This window comes from Camelus bactrianus, chromosome 27 (assembly GCF_048773025.1).
Source record: "Camelus bactrianus isolate YW-2024 breed Bactrian camel chromosome 27, ASM4877302v1, whole genome shotgun sequence".
Lineage (NCBI taxonomy): Eukaryota > Metazoa > Chordata > Mammalia > Artiodactyla > Camelidae > Camelus > Camelus bactrianus.
Genome location: NC_133565.1, coordinates 26,481,093 through 26,496,860, shown reverse-complemented (window position 1 = coordinate 26,496,860; position 15,768 = coordinate 26,481,093). Strand labels below are relative to the sequence as shown.

Here is a 15,768-nt window from a genome sequence, read left to right as displayed (position 1 = left end):
AATTTGTATCCAAGAAAAACAGTCTTCTGCACAAGCACGAGGATTCGTGAGATTATTGTTTTCATAAACTGGGTTACTGTACCAGTTGTATTCCTCTCAATGGACATCTGCCTGGGAATGCAGCGTCTCTGCACCCGAGCTTGTCAGGGCGCCCTCTCCACACACACGTCCGGAGTAAGACCTCCCATCCCCTGAAGAGGAGTTGGCCATAGATTTGAACTATTTCAAAATATTTTCAAAGGTGCTTGTTTGACCTTTAAAAATGAAAACCAAAACTCTTATATGCCCAGCTAGCTCATCCGCTCATCCTGCTCTGGTGGATTTGTGACAGTTTTTGTCATGGAAATCAGAAATCACAAGAGCTGGAGAGATCACTCAGTGTGACCTCGTTTTATAACAATGATGAGCCAAGTGAATGAGGTGGTGCGCTGTGAAGTGACTTTCCTCAGGTCGTGCAGCGGGGTAAGTGGAAGAGCCAGTTCTCAAACCCAAGGCTGGAGGATCTCCTTTGCTCCTTGTGGATTGAACTTCTTTTCTTTTTATGTTGTTCTGTTTTTTAAAGGCAGCAGCCTGCTTGGAAGGAAGAGAAGCACCCTGGGTTCAGACTAACATCTGCACTTAACAGGTACATGGCTGATTTCCTAGTAGAAATAAACTTTAACGTGGAAGACCAATCAACTTGATTGTCCTGATGTTTTTAATATATCATCCATTTGCCAGAGTGTGTTTATATCAGTTGTGTCCATATGAAGTGTTAAAAAACGAAGATCCAAATCTCCCAGCACGTAATGAGTGTCTGCTTGGTATAGTGTAGCTGTATGAGAACGTGAGGTCTGGGTGTGGGACGACAGGGTTTGCCTCTTACTCTGTGACCTTGAACAAGTGACTTAACTTCTCTATGCTTCAGTTTATTCATCTGGAAAGTGGAGATGATAGTACCTATGTGTCAAGGGATGGTTGCAAGGATTAAATAAGATACATAAGAAAGGTGGGAAGCATTAAGTATTCAATAGATGTTAGCTGTTAAATTATCACTTTGGGCCGGACCTCCACAGTAAATTTTCTACATAGGACATTTTTTTCAGTCCTGATACCATCCTATAAGAATGTACATTATTTTCCGTTCTAAGAGGTTAAATGACTTGTCTAAGGCCTCTTAGCTAACATGTGATGGAACTGAGATTTTTTTTAAATTATAGTGCAGAATTTTAACATTCTCAAAAGGGGAAAGATTAATAAGTCCATGTGCCCATCCTTCAGTTTCAGTCCTTATCAGCATTCTGCCAGTCTTGTTTCTTCTCTACCCACCCCCCAACCCCAGTACCTCCCACCCCCATCCCACCACCAGTCAGATAGAGTATTTTACCTGTAAATATCTCTAACAGTAGAAAGCTGATTAGAACCTTTTTAAAAAAACATAACTACGATGCCATTATTACACTTAACAGAATTAACAATAATTCCAAATATTATCTAATACCCAGTCTATATTCAGATTCTCCCAGTTGTCCCTCTGCATCTGACTGATGTTCTCTTGAGTTTCTTTGAATCTGTAAAGGAGCTGGAATCTGAACCCAGGGTGCTCTGACCACAGCGTCCACGCTCTTCCTGTGGCATCGCACAGGTTCTGAACTGCCCCTCCCTTGTCTGAGCACAACACAGCCACGGTGCAGTCAGGCCACATGGCTTAATGGCCGCATGAGGCCATCCCCTGGAACAGACCACAGAAGAAGCATTTTAAGCTAATTTGAAGTCTCTCTCAAGTTCTTTTCATGGCAGACGGTTTGACCCTTGGATGAGATAAGTAAATAATCAGCTCTTGGAGCAGAAGCTGTGTACAAATTGGAGCTGTCTGGGAGAATTTCAGAAATTTGCTATAGTTCAGTGGTTCCCAAACTTTTTGTCTTAAGACTCCCTTGAACCTTAAAACCATTGAAGCCCTCAAACAGTGTTTGTTTATGTGGGTATATTTATTGACATTTAGCTATTGATTTTGGAAGTTAAGTTGAGAGATTTCTAGAAGATACTCATTAATGCATTTAGAAATAACAAGAGAAAATAATAAACATGTAATAATGTCAACCGAAATAGTATCTTTTTAAAAGAAGCACAGTTACATTTTCTGAAACGAATTAATTTACTGAGAAGACTGACGTTGTTGTACCTTTTACAAATCCCTGGGAGAAAGCTGTGCTGTCTGCTTGTGCGTTGGGTCTGCAGCGGCATTGCAGCTATGGGTCACATAGCTGCTGGAAAAACCACTGTGCTTACGAAAGAACAAGAGTGAAAGGGCAGAGAACACGTTAGTAGTATTTTGAAAGTTGTCTTGACATTGCATTCTCTCTGAAAGTGTTTGAGCATCCCTGCTTCGGCGGTCCTTCATGTAGGAGGAGTTATTCTCAGACAGGGAAGGTCTAGCGCAGCCACAGAGAATATACTGTCACAGCGATCTTTGGAGTTGCAAGGAAAAATGAGAAGTTTCTTAGAGGAAGCCACGAATCTGAGGTCTGTCTTGTTGAACCAGATCCTTATGCCATCAGCTTCAAAAGATAAGATCATACAAGTACAAATTTCAGTCTTTTGGGTGTGGGCCATCCCCAGAGGCTGTTATTGATGTAAAGGACTTCAGGTAGGTCTAGACCCCTCCTTTTTTGGTTGATTGTAAATCGATTGATCTTGCCTTCTCTCCTGTTGGTAATTTTCAGTGAAGAATATTGCATTTTCACTAAAGAAAAAAAAATGGATTTTCAGCCAGACTCTCTCCTCCCTCTCCTAGGACCAATTCTGATTCTGCTCTTCACACAAGTGCTCTGAGCACCAAGCCCCAAGACCCCTATGGAGGAGGGGGCCCATCGGCCTGGCCTGCCTCATACATGGGTAAGACACACGGGCCAGCTGCCAGCTCTGTGCTGCTCATTCTGTCCTGTAGGCCCAGGAGGAGAAAAGCTGAAACCGCGCCCGCACTTCCCGGGTTCGTGGTCTTCAGAGCAAAGCTCCCAGCAGGGGAATGTGTGTGTTCATGATGAAGTGAAACAGAGCTCCTCTCCTGCCTTCTCCACCGCAGATTCTCTCTTCTTGGCATCTCTTGGCCCTCAAGCTTCCTCCACTCCACACTCTCCAATTTTTAGGCCCTCATTATTTTTGCAGGAACTCATCAAAACTTTCTAATTGATCTCCTTATTTCCAGTCCAGTGTCCTCTCAGTCTAGTTTTACATTGGACTCTCTGAAAGTCCTCTCTTCCCATCCAGGCTCTGGACAAACTGAGAACTCAAACTAGAAGTGCCAGATGGAGGTAAATACTGCCTTTATTCCTGACAAGAGGAAGTGGCTTCTCCCTGTGGGTCCATGCCTATCACGACTGGACCCCAGAAGGAGGCTGGCTCCCGAGTGGCCAGCAGCACTGGCCCAGGGCGGCCCCCAGGGGAGGAGCACGGAGATCAGACCAAGGGGCAGGGCCAAGAGAGAAGGCAGGCTCTTGGAGGGAAGGCGCGCCCCTGGGCAGGGGAAGGGGGAGCCGCACCACCTGCTGGCTTGTTCCCCACTCTTCTGTGGTCACTGTTCCACCACCCTTGGGCAGGGTGAGTAAAAGGGTGGAGAGAGGCCAGAAGTGACCAGGAGTGGGGATGAGATTCATGTCATCTGCTTCCAGAGTGAACCCAAATCTGATCGTATTACTGCCTGCTTAAAACCTCACCTCCAGGAGAGTCCAAATCTCTCAGTTTGGAATGACATGAATGCCAGGGTCTGGCCCCCCACCCATCTCTCTCCCTTCTCTCCTTACTCACTAGCCCCTCCCCCAAGTCTTTGAACCCCTTGGGGTTTTATTAATGTTTCATCCTGCTCCCATCTTTTCCTCTCTTAACTTACTCCTGGCTACCTGACCAGCACCCTCAGCTCTGACCCCATGCCTGTGGGGCCACCTTGACCTTTCTCCCTTTGCCGGCCCAGAACTCCCTGTGTCCTTCTAACGTCTCAAAGCTCCTAAATATAGATGGCCGTCTTGGCACCTGTGTCACTTGACCGCTTTTCTCAGGATGTGCTTCTCTGTTGCTCCATGTAGATTTCTGACAATTAGCTTCTTAATGGTCTCACCTGCTGCACAGCGCCTGGCACAGAGGAGCCCTCAGTGATGGAGAAGTGTGGAGAAATTACTCAATGGCTTATGTGCACAGAGCACTCGCTAAAACCACTCTGGTTGCTGACATCTAACCTGCCCATGAAACAAGTCTGATTGACTGAGACACATTCCAAGCCTGCCTTCCTGGGGTTTATAATCTAGTAGGAACAGTTGTCCTGAATTATCCATTCCAATGCAGATCGACTCTTGTCCACAAACGGGAATCTTTGGCCAAGATAATACTAGCTTTTCTGGTTTTCTTTACTTTTTAGATAATTTAAAGCCTAAATAGTCTCTGCTCCTTCTGCAGAGAACATTCAATGTCTTATTTCCTTGCATATAGTGGGGATGGGATTTAACAGTCCTTGTATTTGTTGTAATAATGCTGTTTCTGTTCTCTTGGTGCAATTCAGAGATGACTGCATTTACCCAAATGGTTGTTTGCTTGTAAAGTATGAGATCTTTTAGAATCGGTTAGGGCCTCCTAGCCGCCTCCACGCATGGGAATATGAGAATAAAGCTGACAATTATGCTGGAATTGGATAAGGGACCACTGCTCACTGATCAGAAAAGTGGGACATATGGGAAGATGAGTAGTTTAGCTTCTGTATAGGTAGAGATTTAGGAATATACAAGCCTAAAAAAGGCAGAGACTGTTATTAGTGGGGATGCTGGTGAGTGCAGCAAGATCTCGGTCTCCCTGGATTGGAAGGGAACCAGACTGATAGGTTTTTACTCAGAACCCCAAATAAAGAGCTGCATTTCCGCCTCTGCCATTCCTTGATTTGTGTTGCCCTCTATTTAAAGTTTACACTTTTCTGGAAAGGGCCAAAGACCTAGAGAGAACAAGGGAATCGTAGGTAACTTAAGTGAGATTGTGAGGCCTGCATGTAGAGAGAAACAAGTACCTAAAGAAAGTGATTAGTTGAGTGAAATATTTATGCTAAGAGTGAGGTAGCCTTGGAGGGAAGAGGTGAGAAGTGTCAGAAGGTGTGAGTGAGGATGAGTAAGAAAAGCAAAAGAATGTAAATGTTGATCGTAGTAGACAGAGCAATAAGGAAAGCAGGAAGAAAGAAAGAAATCCCAGAGCAGAATTCCCAGGTTGACTTTAGAGTCAGAGTGGGCACTCCTTTTCAAATCAGCATTGAGAAATTGTTGGGCCCCAATTTCTGACAACTGTGGAAGGTGGACTGACCTCCAGCTTGAAAGTCTGAGCTGGGTGCCTGCTTCTGCACAGTTGCCTTGCAAGTATAGCAGAACTCAGAAACACATCCAAATATGGATGTGTTTACATGGGAAAGCCAGTGTGTTTAAAATATTACTCAAGTCTCCAAGGATGGGAATTATTTCTGGAGAATTATATTTGTTGGTGGGAGCTATTTTAAATAGTTTCATGTATTTTCCCCCTGTAATTCATTAAAGTTTTTCATTTTCTTTCCTTTTGGACTTTAAAAATATCGACTAGCTTTGCAAAAAGGTATTTCTTATTATGGGACCAACCAAATAAAGTAAAGATTTAAAAAGTGATGGGAAGATATAATTGAAGCCCAGAATTAGGCTCCATAGGAGAAGCAATAACTGTTCTTTCCCTTGGAATCTTTCCTGAGCGTAATGATGTAGCCTCAGTTAATGTTCCCACTTGTTTTTTTTTTTTTTTTTTTTGTAAGCAGATGATGAGGGAGCATCTGCTCATATCTTAACTACATAAGCAATAGACTGTGATACATTTGTGAGCAGAGGTTTGTGTCCCAAGAAAACAAAGCCATTAGTCTGATACATGGTTAGTAATTTTCATAATGGTTATTGAGCTGCACAACAATTAAGCAAACATGGTAAGTAGTTGTAATAAATGATAGAAATAAACTTTTATACAACCAAACAAGATTTTTATAATTCTCTCTTCTTGTTTAATCATCCAGAATTTATAAAGAGAAATATCGATCATTTCCCTGGTAGCATGTGCAGTTTGTCATTTCTCACACACACGCACACATGCACACACACACGTGCAGAGATGGGTAAGCATGAGACCACTGTGACACTTGCCCTGTCCCATAGTCTAGGACTGTCCCTAACTCTCCTCTACTCATCACCCAGTGAATGGAGGAGGGGCTGGGTGGCCCCTGTCCTTTCAGGGAGCAGTCTAGAGCTGAAGGCAGGAGAGGGCATGCTAGTTGCCTTCTTTGCACCTGCAGCTGGAGCCGTTGATGCTGAGTATTCCCAGCCTTGAGAACTATGACCCTGAGCTCCTCCCTGGGAAAGAGGCGTTCCTTGGACTTCAGTAACCTTTCCATAGGCAGTACCTTTGACTAGCATAGTTAAGAAGGCTTAAAATGCAAATAACCCTGAAATAAGCAAGCCTGTTCATGACCCTGGTTGAACAGAGAGGAGGGAGACAGGGTTGGCAAAAGCATCCCAGATCTAGAGAGGGGCAAGAGTGTCACCCAGTTGGCAGGAAGGCCCAGATGGGGAGGCTGAAGCACCAAAGGCTTCTTAAAGGACACACTCCAGTTACGGAACCTGCCTCTTGCCTCTGCCTCTATTCAGCAAATCAAGACCGTGCTAGGAGTTACTTTAGATTCGTCGGGCACAGGAGTAGGGAGCGGGAACACGGTCTTGGTTACACTTAGGAGGTCAGCCCTCAGTGGCTCTGAGACCTCAAGGTTTCTTGGAACATAGATTCAGCCCTGGTCATTGCTGTCCCATCCCCTGGGGCACTGATATGAGTTTCCTCTGTTTCTAGATATCCAGTCACAATTCGTTCCTTTTTATTTTTATCCCTTTATTTATAGTTGAATCATATGATATTTTTTATCCAGTAGTGAAAGTCCAGGCTTGGACATTTTGGTTATACATTGAGTTGGTGCTAACATACCAGTTATTGCTACCACCATGCTTCTGGTTACCTAAACTCCAAACCTGGGATTCTCATTCCCATACCACTCACACCCGCTCGGTAGCCAAGTCCTGTTCATTCTGTCCCTGCAGCGTATCTCAGATCTGCCACCTCTCTTCTGTCCTTACTGCCAGAAAATACCCTACTTCTTTCCTTCTTGCCTGGACTATTAGAGTGATGTTCCACTTCGTCTCCCTGCCTCTAGGCTTTCTCCTCTCAATCCATCTCTCACTCTGCTGCAGAAACAGTCTCTCTAAAGCTTAGCTGGGAGGAGGGGTGAGGTAGAGCTCAGTGGTAGAATGCATCCTGGGTTCAATCCCCAGTGCCTCCATTAAAATAAATAAATAAACATAATTACCCTCCCCCACCAAGAAAAAACTTAAAGTTTGGCTGTAGTCATGTCACTTCTCTAACCGAAACCTTCTATTCTCTACCTCACGCCAAATTACTGGCAGATGCCTTCAATCCAGCCTCATCTCCCATTCCTCCCATCTTGAGCTCCAGCCCGACTACACCATTCTCCACCCAGCTGTGCCCTCCCCCTTCCTTTCCACCCCTACCCTCGACCCCCTCTTCCTCTTCCTCCTCCTGTCTTTACACTGGGGCTGTCTTCTTCCTCACTCCTGAGTGTCTGAATCCCTCTAGGTGCAGCAAGGTAGGCATTCTGAAGGCACAGAGGTCAGAAGCCTAGTCCTGAAACTTCCTGGCAGTGTGATGTTGGGGGTGATAATAGCGCCTGCCTCATTGAGTTGCTGAGTAAGTGCCTGGCACATAGCGAGCCAGCAATACCACTGGCTCTGTTATTATCATCATCCTCATCGTTGTCCTTCAGTGCCTAACCCAGGTGCCACCTCCTCCATGAAGCCTTCCTTCTGTTCCAGCCTGACAGAGAGGGTGACACTAAAGGGATATTATGTGGGATGTCTGCACACCACTCAGGTGGTTCCACAAGGTAGCCCTCAGTTGAGTCCTCAAGTTCCAGGGACGGGTCAGCCTTGCTAATTAAATTGAAAACTGACCTTACTATTTAAACCCAGAGTGATTGGTGCCTTGATAATGAAGAGATGCTTCAGCATTGCCGTGTAAAACTCGGTTCTTTATCTGTAATAGAATAGTCACTTTTTAGTGATCTGAATGGTCTTTCCCAGTGTGAGGGTCCCAGGGACACCAGAATACGAATCAGAAGCTTCTCTCCTCCTGTTGGTAGTGCTGACTGTAGAGCAGCACACCGTTTGTCTCTCTGCACCTCGCCTCCCAGTGTTCTGTTCACGCTGCCTTTCTTCAGGTGTGTTCGATCAGGGTGACGCCACAGCCTCGTCCAGGCCTCTCAAAGGGACTATCTGCAGAAAAGTCCGCTGAGTGATTATTAAAAATGTAGATTCCTGGGCCCACCCCCACAGCTTCTAAATGAAAATCTGTGAGGTTTGGGCCCATGAGTATGCCTCCTAGCAAGCTTGCCCAGGTGGTCTTTATGTGCACTGAATAAAGTTCTCAGTCACTAACTTGGATTCTTTTCCCATGGGCCTGGGAGAAACTGTCTGTATGAGCATGCTTAATTTTTCATTTTTGTGCTCCTGGGGACTCTCAATATTGCCCAGCTGCTGGGCTCCACTAACATTTTGTATCTTCCAGCTGATACAGACTTTGCTTCCATGTTCTATCTTCTCACCTACGCCTATTTATTGCCTGGCCACACCTAGCACAGGGATTTAAATGTGTTGAATGAATGATTATTAAACATTTAGTTTAAATTTTATAGACTAGTCAGGTTAACTTATAGATTAAGCTTATCCAGAAACATACTTAAACCTGAAGTAAGCTATATTTAAAGGCTTAGAGCTTAAAAATTTGTCCTGATTTTATACCGAAAACTCATTTGTTATATACTTGATTGCTCCAAGGAGAATGCTAACATATAACATTCTTGGCACAATTTTTTGCTTTTAGCTTGGACCAACAGGGTATATTGTACTTGTCATCTGCAATATATTTTATGGATTAAAAATACTTTGTTCAGTCAGAATTTATCCCCAGTCAAAATTTTAAAACTTCATGTATAGCTATCACATATACTATTCAAATTGACTGAGACTCCAGATAAGTTTCCTTTTAAAATGACTTGACTGTAAGAAATATAAATACAACATATAGCATGGAACTTCCAGTTTGTTCCTCTAGACATTCATGGTGAGTGTGAAACAGTGATGTAGACTTTTTGAGTTACGTCCCCTTCCTTCCATGACAAAGCATTTGGAGGAGAGTTTCTATCTGTGTACTTCATTACTCTACGATTTGAATAGAGGTTCTCAGACTTTGTAAATTGTTCTTTCAGGACAAAGACGATAAAAAAATTTAAGACTGAGATAACTTTAAAAGAAAAAGAAGTAGATAGCAACCAACTTTAGACATAAATTAGCAATATCGATTTTAAGTTTAGTGTAAGTGCTAACGCACTCTAGAAGAACATCCACGTGCCAAAATTGCCTTGGGATTTTCAAAATTCTATTTTGAATCAGAAAGAGTTACTAATCCGTGAATGCAAATGAAAGCATCGTATAAAAGTGGGTTTTTTTTTCCTTTCCCACTAGGTTTCTGTGATGGTGAGAACGATGTACATGGGGAAGGTATGAATTGATTTCGCCTACCTGTGCTGAGTTGGGTACTGACTGTAATATACATAACCTTCTTTCAACATCTGAACTAATTAATACGTTTTCAGGACTTCCCCAAGTGCTGACAACTGCTGATTGGTTTCCTTTCCTGAGATGCTCTATAAAATTAGGGCTAGCCATGATAAAGGCCACGAGAAAGGAAATGTGTGGTTAGATTACAAAGGCTTCTTATCATCTGAGTCCCCACAGTCCCACAGTCACAAGGTTGTGCAAGAGGGCAAAATTTGTATCACGTGAAAATATTAATGAATCAGTCACTTAAACCATTAGTTGTTCCAATGTCCTGCCTTCCTCAGCTGTCTTTCCCTGCCCATTTAGACAGTTTTGTGAGTCAATAATTGACAGATGGAAATAAACAGTGCAACAAAAATACAAATTGATTGCAAAATGAAATTGCAAATCTTGCAAAAGATAATGAGTTTCATAAAGCTGGTTAAAGTAATGCTGGAGAGCTAGCTACTCAGTGACACTCAGAGCCATTGACTGATGAGGGTCTGACACAGTTCATTTACCCATTCAGTACCAGGCACTGTTTTCTTTTCCCTGAAACTTTATAATGTGAAATTTAATTTTCATAATCTGAGAGTGAACAACTATATTAGGTTTATGTATTGCAGAGATCAGCTCATGGGGAACATGATGAATGAGGAGCATCTTGCCCCAGAGGCACAGTCCTCTTTCATCATCCTGGATACGCCTTTTCCCGGCAAGCCACTTTAGGCCATGAATAAAATCAGAGTTGAAGCAGCAATAAATATCTAATCCACGAGGACAGAAATAAAGAAATGGGTTCACAGTCATTTGCATTCCCCCAGTGAGTTCTTTGACGAATTCCCAGCCAGTCTTGGATGTGAAAATAGACTAGACCCAGTGAACCTGCTCTAAGGAAACCATCCTCTCTAAGGCGTTGGAGTACGCACTCCAGCCGTATTCCTGTGGCCAGACTGTAATGAAGAGCAGCCTTGAGCCGTGAAGCCACCTCCATCAGCCTTGAAACTCTTCCTGTCATCCAACAGTACCTTTCAGAGCAATGTTTTATTCTTAAGTCATTGTATTGCTTTATAAAGGCTCTCAGACCTATTATTCCTGTCCTCCAGTTTGTTGAGAGGGGGCTGTAGGGCCAGTGTTTACCTGGTACTGTTTTAAGCACTGCCCAGCAGTGAATAAAATAAAGGCCCTGCCCTCATGGAGCTTACATTTCTGAAGCAGTGTGTGTTATCAATTAGCCAAGGTAACATTTGAAGAAACAGAAGCCAGACAAGGATGTTGACAAAATAAGCTTTTCCAAAAGAGAGTGGTTTGAATGTCAGGATTAAGAAAGACCCCTGGGCTCACTGATACAGCCTGGACTGTCTGGGCAGAGATGACTGCCGTAGTGATGGCACCGAGGAGGTTAACTTCAGGGAACATTGCACCGTTCTCAGAATTTACTCTGAAATTTCAGCCTCTGTTTTAAGTGGCTTGTCTCTGGGGTCTGTTATCCTGTGTGGGGCTAAGACAGGACAGTCATGACAGTCACCCTGGAGCTGACATGGTCACCAGAACCTAACAGCATTGGTAGTTCTGAGCAGTCACCCGTCTCTCTGATGAATGCCCTTCCTGACATCAGGTCCCTTCATCCCTGACAGCTGGCCCTTATCTCCTGGCCTCTCTCCAAGAACAAAAAGTTTTCCCTTGTTTGATGGCTCAGCCCTCCCATTTTACCTGGCAGAACGTTAACAGCAGAAGGCCCTGGAATGGCCCCTCGGTACAGACCCAGGCAGTTTTACAGCACTGATGAGCTAGGACAGGGCCCTTCAGCTGCCCAGCCCAGTCCTCTGGGTTCTCAATTCCTCTTTACCTGCCACTCCCAGCCCGTGCCCAAGGCGCCTCACTGCCACCATGTCTGTCATAAGGTATTCCTTCTCTCTCTCTGTTACCATGCCCATTTCATCTCTCCTAGATTTTTGTGGGTCTCTCCTCATCCCTTTTTTTCATTCTCTCCTTGCCAAGTCTGCAGGGCCTTCCCTGGTCTGGCCTCGAGTTCCCCAAACTTTACTTCCTGCCACCTCCCCACTTACCCTACACTCCAGTTGAAAAGAACAGCTCTGCTCAATGGTTGCCCACCACTCCCTCTCTCTCTAGGCCTTTGTCCTTATTTTTCCCTCTCTGGGAAAGCCCGTTTCCTGTGTCCCTAAAGGGCTTCTCAGTGCCGAGGTCCGGAGGCCTGCATGGGCTCTTCCTGGTCCGCCCTTTCAGCAGCACCCAGCCCTTTGCGCTTGCGAGTCTCCCCTTGCTTCTCCTTCCAGTCGTGGGTGGGTATTCGTGTGTTGGCCTTTCCCGACTAGAGTTTAAAGTCCTCACAGGCTGAATCCACATCTTACTCATCTGTGCAGGCCCCACAGTAATGCTCAAGACACCTTCCCTCGTAGATGGTCCATGCATATATGTTAAATCAGTCATGTTTACAAAGATAATTTAGCCGAAGGCGGGCTGGCTGCCTTCTAATGCAGTGAATGTGCCTCTTCTCCCTTCCAGCCGTGCCTTTCCCTGGCCCACTGAAAGAAGAGAATCTGGTAAACGTTCCCAAGCCGCTGCCAAAACAGCTGTGGGAGACCAAGGAGGTGGGTGGACAGCACTCAGCTATGTTTGTTGGCACTGAATATTTGTACTTTAGAGGTCATCGTGGAGGAGAAAACAAGAGGAACTGGGAAAAAAGGCAGAGCGGATGTCTGGGGACAGAGACAGGAAGCCTATACTAGGGAATGATGGTTCAAATAAAAGTGATCACAATTGTGTTGATACATTAGTACAGTGATCTCTGGACTTTGTAGTTTTCATGTGAATTTACTCATTCAGAGAAGCCTTCTGGTCCCTCATATCTCATTCCAGGTACTAGAAGCGCTGAAAACTGGTTACAGGTCTTAGGCAGATTTTTCTGTTTTGTGTAGCAGTCACCAGCTTCTGTCCAGATTTGCTGGTCCATAAGATAATCCTCTGGAAGTCAGAAAGGAAGTCCTCCATTTAATGGTTTCTAAGAGCCATTGAGTATTTATTTGTCCCTGACGTTCACCATGGCTCTCTCTGTAAACTCACCTGCCGTGGAAGAGAGGGAGGTCCCACGGTGCCGGAGTTGGCCTTTCTTCCCGTGGGGAAGCTGTTGCCCCTGAAAGAAAACACTGCCTCTGTCCCAGCCGTCAGACGCACTGCTGACGTTGCTTGTATTGCCTGGGACTTGACCATCCCCGTCTGCTCAGGCTTCCTTTGGTTCAGCTCCAGTTTCTGCTGCCAAGTCTACCAAAGTCATCGTCAGCATCAGGGTGGGCTCGAGAGGTCTTTTGTAAAAGCAAGATGTTATGGTGTTCAATCTTTCGGGGGAAAAAAGAGGTGGTTTAAATTCACATACTTAAATGTAGAAGCAGCCCACTGTGTTTGTGGCTGTGGAAGGCACAGGTGCTTTTGGAGGCTTTTATCAGAGGACGTGATATCTTCCCCACAAAGGGGGCAGGGGCACCCACTCTTCCCCCAGTACCAGGGAATGCTCTCTCTCGGAAGAGGTCTTTACCTCTCCTAGTTCTTACCGACTTGCAGGTCTCCATAAATCATTTCTGGGAGAAGAGTTAAGTCAATAGGTTCATTCATCTTTTTAAACATACATTTACTGATCACCTGTTGCCAGGCATCCTAGGTGCAGGAATACAGCAATAAACAAAATAAAGATTCCTCCCCCGCATCCTGGAACTTAGATTCTAGTTGAAATATTTATTTTCTTCTAATGGTGATTTCTTCTCTTTTCACCTTGTTTTGTTTTTCTGTATTCTTCTTTTCCTCTGAGGCCAATTGGAAAATAAACGTTTGTTTTAAAGCTCTATATGAAAAATATTGGCCTTTTGGAAGGAAATAATCTCCATCTAGAAGATAAATTAAGAAAGTATCAAAATTAAGAAAATGCATTAATATTATATCTCCCTTATGCCTGAAAAAGTCTAGTTAAAACTTAAATGGCTGCTTTGCAAGGATGCTTATTTACATGTGCTGGCTCTGACTTGCACTGACTGGGGCTCCAAGATACCTGCAAAGACACTTTTTAAAAACTTGAATTTGGCTTTACGATGAGTAAGCCCCGCTTTCTGTATCTCTCCCCAGATCCAGTCCCTGTCAGGGCGCCCTCGGTCCTGTGACGTCGGAGGAGGCAGGTAAGTAATCTTCTTTCCGTTCATGGCTCAGAGGCTGTCCTGAAGGCTTTTCCAAAAGGAAAGTCATCAGAGAACCCTGAGAAACTTCACTCATTATATATAAGTTGAAAGTCAACTGAATTTTCATAAAAACAACAGCTCTCTTTAGGTACTCATATTTCACTTGTTTGAAGTAATTATATTACATAACTGCAATAACAAATAAAACTGCCATAAATATGTTTGAGAATGACACAACTGGCTCTCAGTAAACACATGACCCCACGGGCAGGAGCAGAAGTGTGCAGGCGTCGAGAGGGGCCCACCACCCTCGCTGCATTGGCAGCCCTGGGCACCTGGCAACTTGGTGACACAGAAGTCAACTAAGACAGTTTCTACAGATGTGCCAGATGCCACAGAACTGTACATTTAATGGGTGAATTTTATGTTATGGATATTTTACTACAATTTTAAAAACTGATGGAAGATGAATAAGTAGGTAAATTTGCAATATAGAGTTTCCATGTGGGGGGAGGGTATAGCTCAGTGGTAGAGTGTGTGCATGCACGAGGTCCTGGGTTCAATCCCCAGTACCTCTGTTAAAATAAATAAACAAACAAACAAACAAACAAACAAACCTAATTACCTCCCCCCTCCCTCAAAAGAAAAAAAAAGGGAGTTTCTGCGGAACAAGTAATTAACGTACTTAGAAGTGCACAACTTCCTGAAAGATTTGAGACAGCTTACAAACACATGTATAGCACTAAAAGATTAAGACGTTCCTGAGGAAGTGGGGACTGAGGAAGAACTCGAAGGTGACAGTGACACGGAGACAGAGCCATCGCTGAATGACAGATGGCAGCAGCTGGGGTGGAGCAGCCGCTCCCTGATGCTGTGGCGCTGGGAGGACTCTCTCCCCTACAGATCTGCACCGAGGGGACCAACCCCTTGGAACGCGATGGACAATGTCCTGAGACACCACAGTGTCCCTCAGGGCTGCCCCACGGGCTTGGACCAAAACCAAATCAGAAACAGCAACTCTTTCCAGGGCCAAAATCACGTGGTTTGAAAACGGCACCCTTGCTGATGTAGCTGAGAACAAGTGCGGGGCTTAGAGGGTCTGGAGAGGAGCCAAGTCTACATCAGGCCGTCCTTATTTACCATCTCCTGGTTAATACAGCCTTCCGTGAACATTAGCAGCAGCGAGTTCGGGGCGCTCCTACTGAGTGGCTGGAGTGCAGAAGTTCTTTTTGGCTAGTTAAACATAAACCCATGTCATTAACGGCCCGCTGAGCTGAGGGTCAGGAAGTCAGAAAGCCTGCCGGGACACATGCCTGATAGAAGGCCAGCATCCCTCGGGTTAGGATGTCCCCACAGATGCGGCCAGGATTCTTCACAAGAATGCGTTGTGGCTCAGTCCTCAGACAAACGAATGATCAAGGCCCCGAAGGCCTGCCTTACAGAAGGGGCTGCAGTGCTTTAAACCCCTTGTCCCCACCCCTGAGGGTTTTGAAGCAAGTGTTTCATAGATAAGGAAAGTTGCTTTCTTGCTCTTATATTAGAGGTAGAATTTATTCAGTGACTCCTATTCATCCAGGTGTTTATTGAGCCCCTAATTCTAGGCTCTGGGGTAAAGCAGGGAACAAAACAGATCGAGTCCCTGCTTTCAAGGAGCTAATGCTCTAGTGGAGTGAGATGGGCAAAAACAATTAAGCAAATAAATATAATGTTTGTCATGTGTTGGTAAATACAGTGAAGGAAAAGAAAGCCAAGTAAGGAGATAGGCAGCGATGGATGTCTGGGAGGGCCTCTCTGATAAGATGATAAGTGAGCAGAACCCGGGATGAAGTGAAGGGAAGGGCAGAGGGAACAGTACAGAGACCCTGAGGCAGGAGTGTGCCTGGACAGTATGGAGGCTGGGGTGGCCT

General features: G+C 44.8%; 1 protein-coding gene across 4 annotated transcripts in view; it reads left to right on the top strand.

Annotated features, from left to right (window-relative positions):
- The window catches only part of CRTC3 (CREB regulated transcription coactivator 3), an 87,756-nt gene that overhangs the window by 55,006 nt on the left and 16,982 nt on the right, over positions 1-15,768 (top strand). For 3 of the 4 annotated variants that reach the window (XM_074354286.1, XM_074354285.1, XM_074354288.1), the window contains exons 5-9: positions 563-625; positions 2,777-2,877; positions 9,603-9,638; positions 12,204-12,289; positions 13,812-13,861. In XM_074354286.1, the coding sequence (XP_074210387.1) occupies positions 563-625; positions 2,777-2,877; positions 9,603-9,638; positions 12,204-12,289; positions 13,812-13,861 (336 nt within the window). The remainder of the gene's footprint in view (positions 1-562; positions 626-2,776; positions 2,878-9,602; positions 9,639-12,203; positions 12,290-13,811; positions 13,862-15,768) is intronic. The other variant, XM_074354287.1, reaches the window with a different exon arrangement.